The 17241-nt window shown below is 50.9% G+C and overlaps 1 protein-coding gene across 20 annotated transcripts in view; it reads left to right on the top strand.

The window, feature by feature from the left end:
- The window catches only part of NRXN2 (neurexin 2), a 249736-nt gene extending 238454 nt beyond the window's left edge, over positions 1-11282 (top strand). For 13 of the 20 annotated variants that reach the window (XM_084633525.1, XM_084633527.1, XM_084633523.1 and 10 more), the window contains one exon: positions 9852-11282. In XM_084633525.1, the coding sequence (XP_084489651.1) occupies positions 9852-10747 (896 nt within the window). In that variant the 3' untranslated portion in view covers positions 10748-11282. The remainder of the gene's footprint in view (positions 1-9851) is intronic. The other 7 variants (XM_084633518.1, XM_084633520.1, XM_084633517.1 and 4 more) reach the window with 1 other exon arrangement.
- The last annotated feature ends 5959 nt before the right edge of the window (positions 11283-17241 follow it).

Raw genomic sequence — 17241 nt, 5'->3', positions numbered from 1 at the left:
CCCTCCACCATGTCATTAGCCAGTAGAACTCACTGCCACAGGATCTCCCCAGGAGTGAGAGCTTAGCCACGTTCCAACAAGGGCTCAGGACTTTAGACAGATACCAGACTGTGCAGTGGTAGAATTCAGCTTAATAACCAGGGGCTATGGGAGGAACTGAACTCCTCTGGGTGGGACCAGCTGGGGGCAGGGGGACCCACCACTGCAGGGTTCTTTGAACCTGCTTCTGAAGCGGCTGGCACTGGCCACTGTCAAAGATGAGGTACTGGGTTAGTGGGCCTGTTGGGCTGATCCAGTATGGTGGGCAGGTGGGTTATGGACTGATCTGGAGTGACAAGGGACATTGGGTGATACCAGGCAAGAGCGGCTCATTGGTCTGATCCAATGGGGAGTGCGGAGGATACTGGGCTGGATGTGCCCGTTGGTCTGATCTGGAGTGGTGAGGGGGAGAGGAAGGACGGTTCAGTCGCTCAGGTGACTAGGGAGACCTGGCTTCAATTCCAGATCCAGCCCCCTATTGAGCCCTCCACTCCACACTGGGGTCTGCACTGACTGCAGGGTGAGCTTCCCAGCCCCTTGGGTTTGTTCTGTCGCTCTCCCTACCAGCGAAACAACCCAACTTAGCCAGGGGGAGCCGCTGTCTCACGCAGGTTTGTTCTTTTGCGCCAGTCCCCTCTGTGGCCAGGTGCTAAGATCTGACAAGATCACAGCCAGAGTTGTTATGGCCAGAGGCATAGAACGAGAGTGTAGGGGGGAGAGGGGAGGGGAGTAGTGAGGAAAGAGACATAAATCCAGGCAGAGAGTGAGCAGAGCAGAGAGCCACATCCATGGGAGACACTGCATTGGCTGCAGGCAGAACCCCGCTGTCCCTGCAGAAACACACCCAGCCACAGATGGATGTGGCTTTGTGTCCTCTCTAAATGGAATGGAAATTGCAGTGTGGGCTGGTGGGGGTAGATCCCACACTCTCATTGACCACCCTCCCTCCACCCGCCCAACATCCACACCGGTTATTGCTCTTAACCCACTCCGCTCCACCGCACTCCCTGTTCCACATCACCCAGGCCCTGGTAGGGCATGAAATTTTCCTCCCTGATGGGAAGCAAGGGGAGATTTATGAGCCTGGCAGTGCAGGGAGCGCCTGGTGCTGCACTGGCCCTGGTTCATTAGCTCCATTCTTTATTGTCTCGGGAGCACCAGGACCCTTCGGTGCGTGTTTATCTCCTGTGCCAGGGATGAGTCGACCTCCCCGTTGTGTGTGAGATTTCCCAGAGCCAGGGCAGCAGCAGGGGGATCTGCCCCCTGCACCCACCCACAGAGGGCCCCACCCCAGCCAGCATGCCTCCCCCTGCCCGTCCCCCATTCCGTCTCTCTGCCAGCCAGGGGGCCAGTTAGATGGCATTCAGAGCTGCACCAGGCAGGCACTACATGGGCATTGGGTGGGAGATGTTGGTTGCACATGGGCATCTAGCCCTCTCTGGCCAGAGGCGGTAGGGAGTTCAGCAGGGGATGCTTTCACGTTGGAGTCAGATCTGATCCCAGCCTGATTATAGGGGGTGTGGTGCTGAAGGGAGCAGAGTGGGGACTCAGCAGGGGGCGCTCTCCCCTCTTAGTCAGTGCTGACCCCAGCATGACACTAGATGGGCCGTGCACCAGGGTGCACTCACTGGAGTTAGTGTAGCTACTGACTTACCCCAGCTAAGGTTCTGGCCCATGGCCTAGTTTTCAGAAGCACGGCTCACCTTCAATCCCCACTACAGTCGCTGGAGACTCAGGCCCCTGTAACAATATCCCAGTGCTGCCGATTTTCAATGCATCATTTCGCACAGCCGGAAGGGCAGGAAACCCAGCTGCATTCCTCTGTGCATTTACAGTGCGCCCCCATACAGCTGGAGCTGCAGAAGGCACATCTGTACCCTTCAATCCTGCTGCTGTGCTCATGCATGGCTGTAACCAGGGCTTGTGTACATCACAGCAGCAGCGAGAGGCTCTGACCATGGAGGTCCCCATTGTGCCAGGAGCGGGACACACCCCCGTGTGAGAGAGAGTCTCTGCATGAAGAGCTCACAGGCTGAATAGATGAAGGGAGGGAGAAGAAGCAGAGGCACCAAGGAGAAGGGACGGCCACAAGGGCAATGGCAGAGGGGGAATAGAACCCAGGAATCCTGCCTCCCAGCCAGTGCTCTACTCACTAGGCGCTGCTGCTGCTGCTCTATAGCAGTCAAGTAACAAACACTGAGGGGATATTTCTGTGATAAAACTCGTTTCCTTTCACTCTTTGCCCAGCTCCCTCTGTATTTCAGCTCAGTGCCCTCCTCCCCGATTGCAAATGGTACCATACCCAGCTGTATAACTGGCTTGCAGTTACGTGTCTATGCAATGGGCTTTTGCAGATCTACATTGCCTGGTGTCTACCTGCAAGCCACTGATATGCTGCACACTCTTCTGTGGGATTAGCGCCCCTCTGGGTTCCCCCTCTAGTCTTGCCTCCAGGTTCACACAGATCTGTAATTTGGCTAGCACACATCTGTGCTGTTAGGGTACCAAGTTTAGTGTGCGTGTGCACATGCCGTGCCTACACTGCTCACAAGTGTGAGTCCATACGTGGATCCCTGTAGGAGGGCCCCTTTTTAGCAGGAGCTGTAGGGGGTGCTCACCCTCTTAGGTTTTGTGACTGGAGGCATGAGATGGACAAACCTCCCAAGGACCCGCTACCAAGGAACTTCAGGAGCAGAGTCCCAGATGGTGCAAATCAGACTCTTCTTAATTATGCAGTAGTGCCTAGAGATTACAACTGAGATCAGGTCTTCATCAGGCCAGGTGCTGCACAGGCTCAAAGGGAGAGACAGTCCGTGCCCCCAGGAGCTCAATGTGACTAGACAAGGGTGGGAGGGGAAACAGAGGCATCAAGAGGGGAAGGAATGTGCCCCAGATCAGTAGCAGAGCTGGGAATAGGAAGGAACCCAGGATTCCCAGCCCCCGCTCTAACCCACTAGACTTCACTCCCCTTCCAGAGCTGGGATATAACCCAGGCAGGAGTCCTGGTTCCTAGTCCAACATTAGACTACAGCACAGGAAAGACCTAGCGCTAATTTCAGTGTGGACACCCAGGCTACTACTGCTCAGCTCCCCAATAAAACAAGGGACTAATTAGCTGCTCCCCCCTATATGGTGGCCCTCCCTTGTGAGTTGAGTAATTGTTGGTGCATCCTTTCTTCTCCTCTCATACCGACGGCGCCACAGTTATGTTATTTCTCTCTTCTTCTCCGTGATCAAAGGTAGCGCGGCTCCTTTGTGCAGCGCTTGCCAAATGTTTCCAAAAGCATCACAATAAAAACCAGAGGAGAAGAGACAGGAGAAAATGAAAGGCCCAACGGAGGGGCTCAGCAAGCAGATAGAGGCTGCTCATTAAAAACATACACACACCTTCTTGCAGGCTTTTAATTAATATCGGGAAGGCAGTAAGGGGACTGGGTTTTGGTCAGCTGCAGTCCCTGTCCCCCTGTGGCTTTGGGGTGTGTGCTTCCCTCCCCTTCCCTGCTCCCAAGGCCATGACACAGCGTGACAGAGACACCAGTGGGACCCAGAGTTCTGAGCAGTTAGAGCAGGGGGGCAGGATCAGACCAATGTGCCCATCCACCCAGGAATCCCTACCCACTTCTGGGTGGGGGAGAACCACTAATCAGGACTGCAGCAGGAGACAGGCTGAGCTCTTCTCCCCCTACCCTCAGCAGAGGAGGGGGAGGTAGAGAGAGCCTAGCAGCTTGACAGGTTTCAGAGTAGCAGCCCTGTTAGTCTGTATCTGTAAAAAGAAAAGGAGTACTTGTGGCACCTTAGAGACGAACAAATTTATTTGAGCATAAGCTTTCATGGGCTACAGCTCACTTCATCGGATGCATTCAGTGGAAAATATAGCGGAGAGATTTTATATACACAGAGAACATGAAACAATGGGTGTTACCATACACACTGTAACGAGAGTGATCAGGTAAGGTGAGCTATCACCAGCAGGAGAGCGGGGGCAGGGGGACCTTTGCTCCCTCTTCCTTTCCTTTCCTTTCTTCCCCCTTCTCTCCTGTAGACAATGGGCTGCCTTGCTCCCTTTCCCTCCTCCTCTCCCCCAGACAATGGGCTGGCCCACTCCCTCTTCCCCCTCCTCACCTGCAAACGATGTAGATGTACTGACTTGCCCCTGCTCGTTCCCTCATCCTCTCCTTCAAACAATGGGCTGGCCTGCCCCTTCCTTGTCTTTCTGTCCCCCCTACTGATCCTGGCTTGGGTGAGGGCAGGTGAAGAGCCCCTGAGCCTGGAGCTGCAGGAGAGCACAGGTGCAATGGGGGCAGGGCAGAGCAGAGGGAGCTGGGACCCTGCATCAGCAAATGCAATGTCGGGGTACAGGGAGGAGCCAGGAGCTGCAGCCCATGCGCTTCTGCAGCAGGGGCCAGTGTTGTCATGCAATGACTGTGCCCCAGGGCGGGCTGGGGCTCTGGAATCAAAAGAAAGACCACCAAACAGGAGAGAACCTTGAAAAACTCTCCTGGTGTTCTGGGCCCAACTGATGGCTCCTGAACCCCTGGCGATGGCTCTCAGGGAGCTGATGGAGTACTCTGTGAGGGAAGGGGTTGGCTGCTGCCCCCAGCCCCCAACTCTGCAGCCCCAGCTACTGGGCCAGGCTTTGCCGTGTCAGCCTGGAATCCTTTGCACTCAGCCACCAGCACAAACCAGCCCATCCCCAGCCAAGGCAACTCAGCACATGGACTGGTATCCCGGGACTGGGTGATACAGTATCTCCCGTCTCCCTGCCACCCCGGGCCAGACCATAGCCCCCGCCAGCCCAGTATCCCCCCCTCCCCTTGTCACCCTGGCTCAGACCCATGGGCCCAGGCAGCCCAGTATCCCCCCACCAGCCCACGTCAGACCCATGGGCCCAGCCAGCCCAGTATCCTCTGCCTCCCTGCCCCAGGTCAGACCGATGGGCCCAGCCAGCCCAGTATCTTCTGCCTCCCTGCCCCAGGTCAGACTGATGGGCCCAGCCAGCCCAGAATACCATTACAACCTATCATACCAACAATCGAGCAAGGCTTGTAATAAAGGGTCTGGCCAGATCTTTCCAGCCCAGTGACAGGGCTACGGTTCCTCCCCAAAGCGCGTGGGCCTAGGGAGTGGGGTGGCAGTTTCCATTTCTGATCTGTCCAGGAGAGGGGGTGGAGTCTCTGTCAACCACTGGAGACTTCGGCATTGGCGTGTGCAATTGTAGGGAGAAGCTTTTCCTTCCCTGTTATTTACTGCTGCCTTTCAAACCACTATGAAGCCCTGACTCTGTTTTCTTCAGCTGACAATGAATGCTTTTAATGATAATTTTGAGCTAATGTATGCGACTCTGAGCTAGATGAGCTATAGGGATCCCTCAGCCAGTGTGGCGATGCAGCTGCCTCTGGGGTGGGGTAATGAGGGCCCATTTATACAGGGATCCACCCAGTGCTGAGATGCAGCTGACTATCCCTATGGCTAACGTGTACCACTGCTTGAAGCACAGCACCCCTTAGTGCTACATTAGGGTTAGTACTGACCTTGGGGAGAGAGCGCCTCCTACTGAGTCCCCACCTCACTCCCAGCAGCACAGTACCCTCTAGCAGTTCACTTGTAACCTCTGCTCAGTGCACAGCAGCACTCAACCAGTGCAGAATAGGCCAGGAGTCTGAGTGCAGAAGCAGAGAGAATGTTATACAGCATAATAGTCTCGTGCCATTGTGTAAATCTATGAGATGGCCCCAGCTTGGCAGAAATCACAGGGCAATGAAAACAATTCAATACTTGGAAGCAGAGGAGGCTGGCAAGATCAGGGTGTTTAGCTCAGCAAGGAGATGAAGGAGAGGGGGATATGCTAGAGGGGTCTAAAAGGATGGGCTGGATCTAGACAGGCAGCTGGGATCTGCTATTCACCTTCACTCACCATTCAGGAACCCCCAGTGAAATTCCAGGCCACACATGTCAAGTGACTCCATTTGTACACTCCATCGTTAGCCTGCGGAACTCCCTGACACTTGATAGTTATGGACTCCACTCCCTGCCTCTGGAGCTGTCCTTTCCATCAGTGTGTTTTCCACCAGCCAAGATTGGAACCTACAGTCTATTCTATCCACCACCAGTGGCCAGGATTGTCTCCTACAGTTTATCCCCCTCCAAGTTTTATCCTTTGCTCCTGTTCATCCCATAGCCGCTAATTTCCCTCCAAGCCATTCTCCCCCCACCCAGTGTCTTTTGCACCTATTGCGTACCTGGAGCCAGATCTCATGCCACCCTGCAGCTTGACTAAGCTGATCTCTTGTGAGCTTCCTTCATAAACTCACTCAGTCACCAACATCCTCTTCCCCTTGAGACCCCGTGTCAGGTCACAGCTCTGAGTCCCAGGCTTGACTGAGGGCTGTGGCTAAGCAGTGATTTGCTTACACTGTCTCTCCCCCCCGCAGGAGGGGGCACTGAGAACACACACATCGTTTAAATACCTACCGCAGCCTTGTAAAGGAGGGTCACCCTCATATTCCACACCACCTGGCGCATGAGCTGTGGGAGCTCAAAGCACTGCACGTAGCTAATTCCACCCCATACGCTCCTTTGCGGAGTGGTCTTGTTTGATCTCTGATATTGCAAATGATGGGGCGGCTGAGTGAAGTGACTCGCTGGTAAAGCAACAGAGAAACAGGCCGTAGCCCTCAGGGCTCCTGACACCTACCTACCCCTGATCTAACCACTACCCTCCCAAGCCAGGGCTAGAACCCAGGAGTCCTGGCTCCCAGCCCCCCTGCTCTAACCACCAGACTCAACTTCCCATCCAGATCCAGGAAAAGAACCCAGGAGTCCTGACTCCCAGAGAACTAAACCACTTGCTTCAAGCTGTTGTATAACTCTTTTCCCTTCCACGTTGGCTCCTGCCCTGTAAGCGGAGCCGGAGCAGAGATTTTGGTCTGTAAACCATGGAGGGTAGTGGCTCTGTTGCGTGCATTCTCATGCACTCCCCACCCCATCACAGCTCCCACTGGTGGTGTAACCACATATGCAGGTTTATGAGCTCACTGCCTAAGTTCCCTGTAAGCAGCCGCGCGACGCTCAGCCCCAGCCCAGCCCCAGACCTGCTGTGGTGGGAAGAGGCACCCCTCCCACATCACCGACCCAGCCCAGCCCCAGACTTGCTACGGCCAGGGGGAGGCCCCAACCCAGACCTCCCACGGCAGGGAGAGGCACCCCTTTTTTGGACCCGACTCAATCCCAACCCAGACCTGCCATGGCCTGGGAGAGGCTCCCAGCTGCAACCCAGCCCCGGACCTGCCACGGCTGGGGGGAGGCACCCCTTGCCTGACCCAACCCAGCCCCGGCTGGACCTGCCTTGGCCTGTGAGAGACACCTCTCTCCCCCAGCCCAGGTGTTGCTGTGGGAAGAGAGAGCTGGGGGGAGTCCTCTCTCCCTGTTGTAGCCCAGGGGCAGCCTGCATCCCAAACCCCTCATCCCTGGCCCCACCCCCGAGCCCGCACCCCCAGCTGGAGTTCTCAGCCCCCTGCACTCCAACCCTCTGCCCCTGCCCTGAGCCCCCTCCCACACTCTGAACCCCTCAGCCCCTCCCCACCACATTAATTTTGTTATGTGCACCAATATGAAGGTGATGTGCACATAATAAAATTCATTCCACACGTGTGGGAAAAATTAGAGGGAACACTGCCCACTGCATAGGTACTAATAGCCTCACCCCTTGGGACAGCCTGTAGAGCCTTGGCCTTGGCATCCCCGGTGCCCCTGGATTCTACCTTGGCAGGCAGCCCCCATCGCTGTACAGACACAGCACTGCTACTAGAGGCTGGGCTGTAATGAAGTGGCAGGGAAGAGGGTGCCACTGCCCTCTCCTGGGAGGAATCAGAGTCACAGCTCTGTGTGACGGAGCCCCGCACAGTTAACAGCAAGTCTCGTTTAGCTCCGGTTGGTGGGCAGCTTAGGGGCAGCAGAGTTGGGAGTTCTAACCCTGTTACTGCCGGGAAGATTGGTGTAGCTAGGGAGCCCATGGCTTTGGCACTGTCCATTGAGAAGCTGGTGAGGAAACTGGGAACCGGCTGATGGGAATGGCACATACTGGGAATGGTCTGCCAAACTCCGGGGGTCCTCATCCTCAGCTGGTGCAATGGGGTGTAACTGCATAGGAGTCAGGAGTGCTGGGTTTTATCCCCAGCTCTGGGAGGAGAGTGGGGTCTAACAGGTAAAGCAGATGGAACTGGCAGTCAGAATTCCTGGGTTCTATTCCTGTTGATGTCAGTGGGGCTAGGCATCTGTCCCTCTATCTGCTTTCTTTCCAGTTCTAATAGGCAAGAGCCCATAGATCTGTCAAAACAGCTACTGAAAATATAGTTACGTATGTTTTTTAAACGTGTATTTTCCCAACACACACCCGCCAAATTTACAGTCAAAGGACCAAAATAATGTGTGCAGTGTCCTTGTCATTTCAACATCAACTTTGATTGCCAGATGTAAAAAAAAAATGGGGGGGAGGGAGAGGTGGGAGGTGGGAATGGAAAATGCAGACAGACAGAGTTGAAAAGTGTGTCTGGGTGGGGGGGAGGGAAAGATTTTAAAATATGTAGAAAAAGAAAGAAAAATGAATCTAGATAGGTAGACAGAAAGAGAAATTAATTTAGAAAGAAAGAATGAAAGTAAGAAGGAAAATGCATCTAGATGGAAAGACCATAGATTAATGAATCTAGAAAGAAAATTAATAAAGAAAAAGGTAGATAAATTAATATAGAAAGAAACAGAAATGAATCTATATAGGTGAAAAAAAGGAAATGGATGTAGAAAGAAAAATTAATCTAGATAGAATGAAAGTAAAAAAGTAAATATGTCTAGAGAGAAAAACTATAGATGAATCTAGAAGGAAAGAGACATTAATCCAGCTAGACAGAAAAAAGAATATAGACAGACACGGGAATTAATGTAGAAATAGTATAGATAGAAACAGAAATGAATCTAGATAAAAAGAAAGAAGATAGATAAAAGAATACAGAGAGAGAGAGAGAGAGGAAAGAAAATGTATCTAAACAGAAAGACTATAGATAACTTAATCTAGAAAAAGGAACAAATCTAGTTAGAAAGAAAGATCAAAGAATATAGACACAAATGAATCTAGAAAGAAAGAGTATAGATAGAAAGAGAAATACATCTAGATGGAAAGAGAGAAAGAAAGAAACATAGAATTGACTCTAGAGAGATAATTGAAAGGGCAAGTGGTAGAGAAAAGAGATGTTTTAAAAAAAAAAGAAAGAAAAAAAAGTTGTTTTTCTCCAAAAAAACATTCTTACCTAGTTTTCTTTTTTGTAATTTTTTTTCTTCATGCTAAAATCACATGGCCAATTTGTTGATGTAAGTTGATTGAATTCTGTGGTTTGCTCTCTTATTTTTAAAACGAAAAGAAAAGGGAAAAAATGAAATGAAAGAGAAAAAGAGGGGAATAAAAAGAAATGTGAAAAGCAGTTTGCAATTAGGTTTTTTCTTTTATTATTACTTAATTCTGCTGTTTGAAAATCTGTTTAATTTTTTGCATTAAATGACTAATTTCTTTTTTTTTAATTCTTTTTCTTTAAATTTATGATTTCTCTAGATTTTGTTGTAAAAAGCTACAGTTTAAAACGAAAAACAGTCGTAAAGATTCGTTTAAAAAGCAGCCAGAGATTGGGGAACAAGTCTAGTTTTAAATTCAGTTAATCAGTTTGATTCAGTTTCTTGTGTCCAAATGTGGCAGTTTTTCCTCCGGTTCGTATTAACCCATCTCTCCTTTTCTGTTTCTCTTCCCCCTTTATTTCTCTCTGTTCTAGGAGGTGAATTAGTATTGCCCATAATTACCGAAGATTCCTTAGACACCCCACCAATTGCCACCCGGTCTCCATTCATACCCCCGCCTCCTACCTTTGGCCCCTTCCTAACCGTAATAGAGACCACCAGAGACACCCTAGCCCCTTCCGCCAATCAAAAACCCCCATGCTTAGCCGACCAAGAGGACAGCGATTGCGAAGAGGGCATTGAGGCTTCCGGTTACGCCTCGGGCGAGGTCTTCGACTCCAGCCTGCCCCCTACTGATGACGAAGATTTTTACACCACATTCCCCTTGGTCACAGATAGGACCCTGCTGGCCAGGCCAGATGGAGCATCTAAAAAGTCCCAAGGCTTCAGGCCCAACATTAGGACAGGAGTGCCGGCTTCATCCTCAATCCCTGAGCTCCTGACCTCCACTGCCTCTCCCGATCTGGTCCGTAACATCCCCGCCGGCAAAATGAACAATCGCGAGGCCCCCAAGTCCCACCCAGACCAGTACCCCCCTCTGCCCACCTCTTTTGAACTCGACAACCGTAACAGGCATAAGTACCCCGGTATAACGTCTTCCCCCAATTTCCACAATCTACCCACAGCTAACCCCACCGGCTCGGGGGAGAGGGGTCCCCCAGGGGCCGTCGAGGTGATCCGCGAATCTAGCAGCACCACGGGGATGGTGGTCGGCATTGTGGCGGCGGCCGCCCTGTGCATCCTCATCCTCCTCTATGCCATGTACAAGTACCGAAACCGGGACGAAGGCTCTTACCAGGTGGATCAGAGCCGGAACTACATCAGCAACTCGGCACAGAGCAACGGCACGGTGGTGAAGGAGAAACCCACCTCTGCCACCAAAACCCCCAGCAAGAGCAAGAAAAACAAGGACAAGGAGTATTATGTGTGAGTCTCCGCCCCCCCCAGCCACGTCTCCCTCCTGTCCCTCTGGTGGCGAGCGCGCGAGAGAGACGATTGCAGGGTGAGACCGCTCAAATCATGCCAACCTTTGGATACAAGAGACCAACAAAACCTCCCAGCTTTCCTTTCTCCTCCTTCTGCATCACAGAGGCAACCAGTGGATCCTGCCCCCCACCCCCACCCTGCACTGGTTTCAGTTTGTTCATGTCCCCCTTTTTTAATTTTTCAGTTCATCCTCAAAAATTAATAACAACCACCCCAAAATCAAAATCATGCTCGCTTCCCCTCCTCCCCCACCCCGGATTCCTTCAGATCTTGGGGGTTTGTTTAATTTGTTTTCCTTTTAGCAAACGAAGTGGGGGAAAGAACACAGCAGGGGGCGATCAAATCACACACACCATGGTTAGAGGTTGGCACCGGAAATAAGCGACCACTCGGAGAGCGAACAGAAAACGAAGATCTGGGGGTGGGGTAGATGGATTGATGAAGGCTTCGGAGCTCCCTAGATAAAGCTGAGCCAGGATTTTGCCTTATATATATATATATATATATATATATATATATATATATATATATATATATATATATATATATATATATATATATATATATATATAGGTGACAGCTGATTCCCCCCTTTGTTATTCCAGAAAGTTAGATGCCTCCTCATCCAGATGAAACTTTGGGGTACATCTCCCCACCCCTTTTAGACCCCTCTCCCATGCCCTGTTTGGAAACAGACTAATCCAATTGGGATACAAAAGATTTGATTTTTCTCTCATAACTATCGACAAAATTCCAATGCGGAGCAGGATACAGCTGGATCCAGAAAACTTGGCTGGGCAAAGATTTTGGGGACGAAAAATCGGTCTCTCTCGGAATTATTATTAAAACAATAAAAGGGGGGGGTTCTTTAATTATAACTGATTTTTCTCTCTCTCTTTGTTAATGTGTCAGAGTCTTGGAAATGTGTGGAGTAAACTGAACCGAAACAAACAAAGTCACGAACTCTCGGGAAAATAAAAATGAATCCATTAATAATGATGGTGGTAAATAAAGCAGTTAACATGGATCTTGTCCAACTATGGAACTGATCGGCTATTCGGCTCTCTGCTCTGTAGTAACAAAAGGGGGTGCTACTCTCAAAAGGGTTAGAGTTGGGATGGTGTTGGTTTTTGTGAAACAACAGCGACGGGAGCTGACACTGGTTTGGGCGTACCCGCTCGGGATATGTGGGGGTGGGGGAGATGGGAAAATATACGATGTTTCTGTTCTGTTTTCTAGGGGATTGATGGCATAATTCCTTTTCCCCCGTGCTCCTCCACTCCCATCCCGTTTTCTCCATGCCAAGGTGCTATTGTGATCATCCTTTAAGTGTCTTCTCAGAGCATGTCCTTAAATTGTATTGTTCTTTCAAGGTATCCAGAACGGGGGTAAGCAGCTGTTGATGGGAATTTGCAAATGAAGTGGGGGGTGGAGGCGTTGGACTATTTCCTTCACCTGCACCTTCTCCCCTCACTGGGAGAATTGGAAAGGCTTTTCAAATGACTATATATAAAGAGAGCTCTATATATATATAAAATATATATATATAAAAATATATATATTATATAAGGTATATGTGTGGACAGTTTAACACAGCAGAATCCAAGAGGGTTTGGAAGGATGTTTGAAAAGGAGCTAGAGACAAAAAATTTCTCCCCGCCGAGGTGTGTGGCACGTTACAGGTAGGATCCCTCGATGATCTCTGGGCACGGCCACTGGAGACCAACTCCCATCTTTGATCATGTTTCTGCAAGACTCCAGCCCATCCTTCTGCGTGCAAATTGTCCAACAGGACCGGCCCCCTGCTTCCAGACAGGTCAGTGCCATGGGGCCTTGCTCTGTCAGGTGCTTTCCAGCTGGTTCCGATGCAGCAATGCACTTCAGCACCTGCCTAGCTCAAAGCACGGGGGTCATCCGGTCAAAGCCAGTAGGGAAAGAGTCACAGATTGGAAGGGAGACATGGCAGAATTTTGCCCAGAGGTTCCTGCACCCAGCCCATGACTTGCATGCCAATTAAACCATATCTATTGGATGATAGAAAGCCCTCAAGGGATGAAGAATCCTCTGCATCCCTCAGGGAACAGCTCTAAAATTTCATTCCTCATCTTCCCCGTTAAAAACATGCATCTTATTGGCGCCAACTCCTAGCCATCAGATCTCACTGTCCCTCTGCTAGATCTAGCAGTAAACCCCTTTTCTCTGGGGCCGTATCATGAATAAAGCAAGGGAGCTGTGCTGGATTGGGGTTGGAGAACTCCAGCCCTACCAGGATCAAGCCCATCGCTGGGAAGGGTGTCAGGAGGCGAGGGATTTGGATCGGAATTCTTTCTTTCAGAGTGATAGGATGCAAGTGAAATAGGCACTTCAATTTCTCAAGCCTGGGAAAGTTATTGCAAACTCCCCTCGCCTTCAAAGCTAAAATGCCAAAAGGGGCTAGCAGCGAGATGGAGAGAGCGTGATATATCTGCCATTGTAAGCTGTGAACTGAAATCATTTCATATTACTTTTCAGGCTTTGAGGTGTTTTTTTAAGAAAAGGCATCACATTTTGCAAAGTTTCCAGGGTATTTAGGCTCCTACACTTTTGGAAAATGAAATTTATGCTCCTAAATCCCTTAGATGCTTTGGAGAATGTTAGCCAATATGAAATTTGGTGGGCATCTCTCAGCATCTTGGATGATTACATGAGCTCAAGTTCTGTATTTTTCTCTTACCAAAACAACAACATTTTTTTTTTAAAGATGCAGATTATTATTGGAGTTTCCTTCATTCCAAACGTTGCCACTTAATGGAACTGTCTGCAGGGTGAAGGAGGGGGATTTCTGGCCGTTTCTCTAGGAGTGTAATGAACATTATCAACTGTAAATTAATTTGTACATTATTAATACTTTATTTTTGTTTGGGGGAGGGGCTCGGGCGGAGAAATGAAGATTGCAAACTCTATTTTAAAAATATGACACTAATGAATATCCTCTTTTTAAAATATTGAGAGAGAGATTGGTTTATTTTAACAAGAGAATTCCCAATCTTTTTCCTTTACAGCATTCCAGGTGGGGAGGAAATAAATTTTTAATTCATTCTTTTTGTATCAGTTCTGGTTTGGTTTTTTTAATGAACAGAAACCCCTTCCTGATTGTTTTGGGGGAAATACTCTGTGGTTCTGCATATTTACCCTGTAAACTTCCTGTACTCTTCAATGTTACTGTAAAGTGTTACCAATTATGATGAAGTCAAAAAAAAAACCTTTCAACCCATGTACATTACCGCAAAGGGGAATACAGTTGATTCTATACTTCGTACAACTCTGTAGTTCTAGTCCTCATTTTGTGTGGGCAGACCAGGCCAAGAGATGGTTAAGGGATTGACTGAGTGCCTGTTTCTCCATTGCTTTGTACTTTGTCTATTATGGGTTATATTGCAGTAGCACCAACAAAGAGTGGGGCCCTGTCAGGCTTGGTGTTGGGCCGAGATCAGGGCTCCTGTCACACAGGTGCAGCACTGACTCCAACCAAGATCAGGGCCCTAGTCATGCCAGGCACTGCACAACACCCCCACTACTGAGGAAGATCAGGGGCCCACTTGTGTCAGGTGCTGCACAGACTCCAATCAAGATCAGGGACCCCATTGCGCCAGGCACTGCACAGATCCCCCAACCATGAGCAGCCGTGTTCCCATTGTGCTGGGCGCTGCACAAACCTCCCAGACTGAAATGAAGGCCCTACTCTGCCACATAGGTACTGCGACTAGGTCCCCACGGTGCTGGGCCCTGCCCCAAGGAGCTCAGTCTAATGAGACAAAGGATGGGAGGGAAACAGGCATGAAGAGTTGGAGGGCCGTGTGTACGGTAAGTGGCAGAGCCTAGAGTGGATCCAGGAATGCTGAATGCTAAGCTAGGGCCCACCCACTAGAATACACCGTTGTGTTCCACCTGACAAGCCCCAGCTCCCAGCCAGCCCTGAGATGAGCAGCTAGCAGCCCCAGGAGAGCTACTGTTGGGCCGGGCGCTGAGCGTGAAGTGCAGTAACTTATGGTCAACCGTGGGGCTTGATCTCCGGGGTGTGATCTCAGCACATTAGCCTTCGGGCGCTAAGCATCTTGTGGAATGGGCAGAAAGCCCTTGGAGGAACGCTGTGCCTGGCCGTGGGCCTGCGTGATGCAGCAGGAGCCCCCGATGGACAGGATGACAAGATTCCATTCTTCTCTCCGCCCAGGTAAAGGGGAGAGGAGGCGGCGGGGGGATCTGGCCAGGGCAGGTTTGACCAAGGGCCCAACTGATATCAAGGAGCAGAGAGGGTTGCATCGCTGTCCCCTAACCTGGAATGATGCAGCCTCTTAGCTCTGCCCATGTTGGACCAGATCCCCAGCTGGAGCCAATCAGCTGTAGCTCCAGCTGAGCCGATGGGGCCAGATCCCCAGCTGGAGCCAATCAGCATCGCTCCTTTGGAGGCAACCCAGCCCCCAAAATTGAGCCTGGGGCTCTGGGCCCCATTCCCGGGGCTTGTGCACAGAGGAGGACAGAGACTGTAGCATTGTCCCTGTCCCAACAGAGGCCAGAAGCAGAACTCACAGACACTGCAGTGTGGGGGAAGCAGGACCTGGCTAAACCCTCAGCGCCTTAGCCCAGGTCCTTCCAGGTTGGAGGAGCTCTGCTGGCAGGAGCATGTCCAGGAGACAAGGCTTCACCCCTGTGAGCAGCACACGGTGTAGCCCCCACCCCAAGCAGGGCTGGAGCGGTGCCTGGGTGGGAACGTCCCTGGTACAGGGCCCTGTGCTGCAGCGGTGCTGGGGTGTCCATGGAGCAGAGCTATGGGAGGAGGGTCCCATGGCTGAGGGCTGTCCCAGAGCTGAATGGCCATTAAGGGGCAGGGCTGGCTTTAGTGGCCAGGGTTCCATTGCCATGGCTCACATGGTGCCCTCTCGCCCAAGTGTTGCCTGGAGGGCAAATTTGCCACTTGGCCCAGCAGAAATGGAGAACAGCGCCTCCCACCAGGGGCTGGCGCTTGAAGGATGCGAGGAGGACGTGGATCGGGCAGGATGAGGAGCAGGATCCTGCATGTGCCCCAGGCCGCTCACCCCCAGGAGAGGGAAGAACGTCTGTGCAGAGGAGAGAAGCCCATGTGTGGAGGGGAACGCAGACCGGACTGAGACAGGGAGTCCTCGGCATGCCGTGTGAAGATGACTGCGTGGGGATGGAGCCCCAGAAAGGGATCACCAAGCCTGTTCATGGATGGGGGAGACTGGGATGAATGGAAATGGGGACGTGTCCTGGAGCCTCGGGAGAGGCATTTCCAGTCTGAATGGGTGCCTGGAGGAGACTGGGACCAACTGGCCATGGGCTGTCTCCAAGTCGGTTGGTGTAGAGAAGAGGCTGGAGTGGATGGGACATGGGGCCCTCTAGCCTCAGGAGAGGTGTCTCCCTGTGCTGGTGCATAGAGAAGACCTTGATGGAATGGGCCCAGAGATGTCTCCTCTTACTAGGGGAGGGCACCTGGCACCTGGGATCAAAGGGCCACTGAGATGGGAGCTCCATCGGAGACGAGTGTGAAGTTTGTGGCTACGTCTCCAGAACAGAGTGTGCCTCTGTCTGGGTTCCCATGCATGCACCCTGGGCTAGCCAAGCCAGCCACCTCGCAGAGCCGCCCGCACCCAGACCAAGGTCATGCTGCACTGTCACAGGCTCAGTGCTAGGATCTCTGGGGCGTATCCCACGGTTCTTAGCTCACATGAGTGGAGCCACTTTAGGGCTTGGTTTGCAGAGGTTTGTGGGCGAACTTGTCTGTCCCTGAGCCCCCGTGTGGAAGGGTCCCCAGCCCAGCAACGCATCCGACCGAGGCACACCCAGGTCTAAAAAATACCAAGGAGTACTTGTGGCACCTTAGAGACTAACAAATTTATTTAGGCATAAGCTTTTGTGGGCTAAAACCCACTTCATCGGATGCATGCAGTGGAAAATACAGTATGAAGGTATATATACACAGAGAACATGAAAGAATGGGTGTTGCCATACCAACTGTAAAGGAGACCAATCAATTAAGGTGGGCTATTATCAGCAGGAGAAAAAAAAACTTTTGTAGTCATAATCAGGATGGCCTATTTCAAACAGTTGACAAGAAGGTGTGAGTAACAGTAGGGGGAAAATTAGCATGGGGAAATAGTTTTACTTTGTGTAATGACCCATCCACTCCCAGTCTTTATTCAAGCCTGATTTAATGGTGTCCAGTTTGCAAATTAATTTCAGTTCTGCAGTTTCTCGTTGGAGTCTGTTTTTGAAGTTTTTTTTATTGGAGAATTGCAACTTTTAGGTCTGCAATCAAGTGACCAGGGAGGTTGAAGTGTTCTCCGACTGGTTTTTAATGTTATAATTCTTTTGATGTCTGATTTGTGTCCATTTATTCTTTTTCATAGAGATTGTCCGGTTTGGCCAAGCCATGTACATTGG

The sequence above is a fragment of the Lepidochelys olivacea genome, assembly GCF_965140295.1.
Source record: "Lepidochelys olivacea isolate rLepOli2 genome assembly, chromosome: 7".
Lineage (NCBI taxonomy): Eukaryota > Metazoa > Chordata > Testudines > Cheloniidae > Lepidochelys > Lepidochelys olivacea.
The sequence above is the reverse complement of the archived record's forward strand: the minus strand, read 5'-3'. Positions and strand labels throughout refer to the sequence as shown.